Raw genomic sequence first — 4,517 nt, 5'->3', positions numbered from 1 at the left:
TGTCGGGGCCGCGGCAGCTCCGCACGTGGGAGGTGACACATGTGCTTGGCTGATGCCGCCGCTGGTGCTTCTCCCTCGGGATTTTCCTGCCTGAGCTCGAGCCTGGACTGTCCCTGCTCAGGGAACAGCCTCTCGGCTCTGGGTTAGGATCTGACCCTCATCCCTGGCTTAGGAGCAGTTCCTCACCTCTGGATTCAGTACAGTTCCTCATTTCCAGACCAGGAGCAATCCCTCACCTCCAGACTAGGAGCAACTCCTTACTCATCTCTGGTTTAGGAACAGCTGCTTGTTCCCAGACCAGGAACAGCCCCTCACCTCTAAGTTAGGATCAGTCCTTCATCCCTTGATTAGCAGCAGTTTCTCACCTCTGAATTAGGAACAGCCTCTCACCCCCAGATTAGGAGCATCAGCATCCTCAGCTCACCATTAGTGCAATAACCAGAGTAGAGGGTGGGGGCATTGAGAACATCCAAATCCTGTGGAGGGAGATGGGATGAGGAGAGAGGAGTTGGGATTTTGGGCTGTCAGCATTGCTGGCTCATCCTTTCCATCCCAGGAAGGAGTGTGGGCCCAGGGATTGACCTTTGTGGGAGCTCCTGGTCCCTGCCACAGCCTGAGGGTGTCTCTGTCAGGTTTGAAATCCAGGAGTTGGGACAATGGGGAAGGACAACCAGAGCTGAGTGGGTTGTGTCCAGCTGAGTAAGAAAACTCTCTTGTCTGTGGGTTGGGAGGTGCTGCCTTTCTCCAGGAGGGACTTCCAGCTCTCCTCAGGTGGGAGAGGAGTTATCCTGACACAGAGAACTCCATGGGAGGTACAAACTGGAAACCAAACGATGCACAGAGCTGTGCTAACACCTTCTGCTGACTACGAGCTCCTTCCCAGTGCAGGGACTCCTCAAGTCCTCCAAACCATTCCTGAAGTCTGTCTCTGTTTCTGCAGGGTTTGGGGAGTCTGAGTGGAGAGAAGGATGAAGAACCAAGGTGTGGAGACCAAGGCAGCCCCACGGCCCAGCAGCACCTCCAAAGCAAGCAGTGGGATGGGGCTGGAGGAGGGAGACTCTCCAGAGGCTGCAGCACCCCCAGAAGGTGTGGGATCCTTGGGGCTGAGGGTCCTGTTCCTGCCCATGGCACTCCCAGCATTGCATTCCCTGGAATGTGTGAGGTTGTGGAAAGAGTCAGGGTGCTGCTTTCTCTGCATGAGGCTGGGCAACTCTTATCCAGCTCCTTGTGCAAAAGCAGCTGTGATTTCCAGGGTGGAAAATTCTGGTTTCTTCCCTATTTCTGTGTCTTGGAGAAGTTCTGTCTTCCCTACTGAATCATGGAGTCAGTTCTCACCTTGTTTGTTGTGATTTTGGCCTTAAGGGTCCCATTCAGGGTATGTCAGACAGCTCTTCCCTTGAAGAAAGCTCAGAGAGTTCCTGCCACTCCATCAGAATTATCCTCTGGAAGACACAACCAGGTCTGATGGAGAAGGAGCTTGGTTAAAATGAACCCTGTGGTATTCCAATGCCTGAGGGTATAAGAAACACACAGTGAGGAGAGATTTAATAACCAACTGCTCTAAGCCTCTCATTTAGAGGAGGTTTGGAGGCAGGATGTGGTGTCTGCTGTCCAGGGATGTTACATCCAGCTGCCCTTCCAGCCAGGAGAGGCTCCTCCAGGTTTAAAATCCATTGTAATGCTAAAAAGCCAAACCCTGGGGATAGGAGCTGCCAGTGCTTAGGGGGGGGGGGAGAGAGCTCCCACCCAACTTGCTTTCCTTAAAGGCTGGTGGGAGGGGAGGGAATTCTTGCTCCTGACAGATGTCAGGGGCTTGGTCATGCTCTGCTGATCAAAGGAGGCTGTGGGGAATGCCCTGCCATTGTCAGGGCAGCTGGCTGGGAGCAGCCTGAACAAAGCAGCTTATGTTGCTGCAAGTCCAGCCAGGAAACCTCCCCTTCCCTCTGTGTGTGTGTGTGTGTGTTTAGCAGGGTGGGGGGAGCCTCATGCTTTGTGTCCCTGTCCCCCCACAGCTCCTCTCACCCAGGAGGACTCCAAGCCCTCCCGAAGTGCCGTGCGCGACGTCTCCGAGGAGCTGAGCCGACAGCTCGAGGACATCCTCAACACCTACTGTGTGGATGCCAGGCAGGAGGGCCCAGGGGAGGACGGGGGGCAGGGGGAGCCCCCCGAGCCTGAGGAGCCTGAGAAGGGCTGCAGTGAGTCCCCCAGGAACGGGGAGCAGGAACCAGTTGGCCCCGAGATGAACGGGGAGAAGGAAAGCACCAAAGGCACTGAGGAATTCCGACCCGGAGAGGAATGTGGGGACAGGGATCAGAAGAAAGCTCAGGAGAAGAAGAAAGCCAAGGGTTTAGGTAAGGGTTCCCTGCTCAGGCTGTGCTGCAGCTTGAGGATGTTAGCACAGACATTGGTTTGGGTTTGGCACAGTGTCCTGTGGGGTGTGAGGAATGTAGTCAGTGGGTGAAGGCACTGACACCTCCCAGAGCTGCTGCAGGCTCTGAATTCCATGGGTTTCTCTTCTGCTGGAGACATCTGGCTCCTGCCAGCCCAGTGGTGGTTCCTGCTGCAAAACCCAGTGAAATCCATGGGGCAGAGCACCAGGAATAGCAGCTCTGCCCCAGGGCAGGCTCAGCTCTGTGACTTCCATGGTCCCTTCTCTCTTTACCCTTTGAAGACAGAGCTCTGTGCAAGCCATTTTATCCTTTATTTAAACCCTCATGTTTCATTCCAGGCAAGGAAATCACTTTGCTGATGCAGACACTGAACACCCTGAGCACACCAGAGGAGAAACTGGCAGCACTGTGCAAGAAATACGCTGAGCTGGTGAGTCCTGGGCTGCAGGTCTGGGGGAGGACACAGCAGCTCAGGGAGGCAGGAGAGAGCTGGAGGTTTGTTTTCTTCAGAGGGACTTTCCAGGGACACACTGGAGCTTTGCAGTGCTGTGGGATCTCTGCAGTGCTGGATATTTGGGATACAAGAGGATGGGTGTGAGGTGTAAGTGTGGACAGATGTGGGTGTAAGAGGAACTCAGATATGTTTCCACAGAAAAAACCTTTAACCACAGTCAGTTCTGGGCACAGCTCTAGCTCCAGGAATGGATCTGGAGCAGGAGAGGTGTTGGACTACCTGTACATGTCCAGAGTGTCCCTGTGTTGGTTTCAGAGTTCTGCTTCACTGGGGCAATGTGTGTGAAGATGTTGGGTGAACGTGCAGGTCTCAGATTCCAGCAGGATGGGAATTCAGGGAGGACAAAGGCCCTGTCCAGGAGACTTTGGGCTCTCTGTCACTCCTGCCCTGCTCAGAAGTGTCACCTTTTTGTCACAAAGCTCCTGTACTCGAGGGGCTCCCTGAGCAGGGCACACCGCTCTGCCCTGCTCCATCCATGCCCTTTTCTCCCCTTTCCCAGCTGGAAGAGCACCGTAACTCCCAGAAGCAGATGAAGATCTTGCAGAAGAAGCAGACACAGCTGGTGCAGGAGAAGGATCACCTGCAGAGTGAGCACAGCAAGGCCATCCTGGCACGCAGCAAACTGGAGAGTCTGTGCCGAGAGCTCCAGAGGCACAATCGTACCCTCAAGGCAAGTGGCTCCAGGCTCTGCTCCCAGGGCTGCTGCTCCCAGGGCTGCTCCATCCCAAGCTCTTGGATCACTATGAGCCAGCCTGGCACTCACCTTTGCTCACAGTCTGCCATCAGGGCAGTGCTTTAAGCCAGCATTAAGCCAGAGTGTTATTTCGGGATGTATCCACTGGAGAAAAGAAAAGTAAAGGCCCAGAGGTCCTTCCTGATGGATAAAAGGGATAGCAGGAGGTTGGGGAAAGATCCAGAGGTCCTTTCTGATGGAGGAGTAGCAGAGCAGGAGGTTGGGGAAAGGCCCAGAGGTCCTTCCTGATAGATTTAAGGGATAGCAGGAGGTTGGGGAAAGGCCCAGAGGTCTCTCCTGATGGATCTAAGGGATAGTAGGAGGTTGAGTGGGTTCAGAACATCAGTGTGGGCAGTTTGCTCTCTGCCTGACGTGCTCCTCGTGCAGGAGGAAGGTGTCCAGCGCGCGCGGGAGGAAGAGGAGAAGAGGAAGGAGGTGACATCCCACTTTCAGGTGACTCTGAATGACATCCAGCTCCAGATGGAGCAGCACAACGAGAGGAACTCCAAGCTGCGCCAGGAGAACATGGAGCTGGCAGAGAGGCTCAAGAAGCTCATTGAGCAGTATGAGCTGAGGGAGGAGGTGGGTCAGGGCAGGATATCTGCCCAGGGAAATGTTTTCCTGCTTCCAGAGAGGACAGCTGGGAGCTGGGACCTTCCCTCAGGGGCACAGCCTGGGCTGAGCCTGCAGTGAGCTGTGGTGTGAGCTGTGGTGTTCCCTTGGCAGCACATCGACAAGGTGTTCAAGCACAAGGACCTGCAGCAGCAGCTGGTGGATGCCAAACTGCAGCAGGCCCAGGAAATGCTGAAGGAGGCAGAGGAGAGGCACCAGAGGGAGAAGGACTTTGTAAGTCTTGCAGCAGTTCTCTGGTGCTTGTGAC

The 4,517-nt window shown here is 54.9% G+C and overlaps 1 protein-coding gene across 1 annotated transcript in view; it reads left to right on the top strand.

Annotated features, from left to right (window-relative positions):
- The first annotated feature begins 968 nt into the window (after positions 1-968).
- The window catches only part of TXLNA (taxilin alpha), a 5,669-nt gene continuing 2,120 nt past the window's right edge, over positions 969-4,517 (top strand). The window contains exons 1-6 of the mRNA XM_009070745.1: positions 969-1,086; positions 2,013-2,351; positions 2,729-2,820; positions 3,404-3,574; positions 4,025-4,219; positions 4,364-4,483. Coding sequence (XP_009068993.1) covers positions 969-1,086; positions 2,013-2,351; positions 2,729-2,820; positions 3,404-3,574; positions 4,025-4,219; positions 4,364-4,483 — 1,035 coding nt within the window. The remainder of the gene's footprint in view (positions 1,087-2,012; positions 2,352-2,728; positions 2,821-3,403; positions 3,575-4,024; positions 4,220-4,363; positions 4,484-4,517) is intronic.

This window comes from Acanthisitta chloris, unplaced genomic scaffold (genome assembly GCF_000695815.1).
Source record: "Acanthisitta chloris isolate BGI_N310 unplaced genomic scaffold, ASM69581v1 scaffold38692, whole genome shotgun sequence".
In the NCBI taxonomy this organism is placed as follows: domain Eukaryota; kingdom Metazoa; phylum Chordata; class Aves; order Passeriformes; family Acanthisittidae; genus Acanthisitta; species Acanthisitta chloris.
Note: the sequence above shows the minus strand (reverse complement) of the source record. Positions and strands in the feature narration are given on the sequence as shown.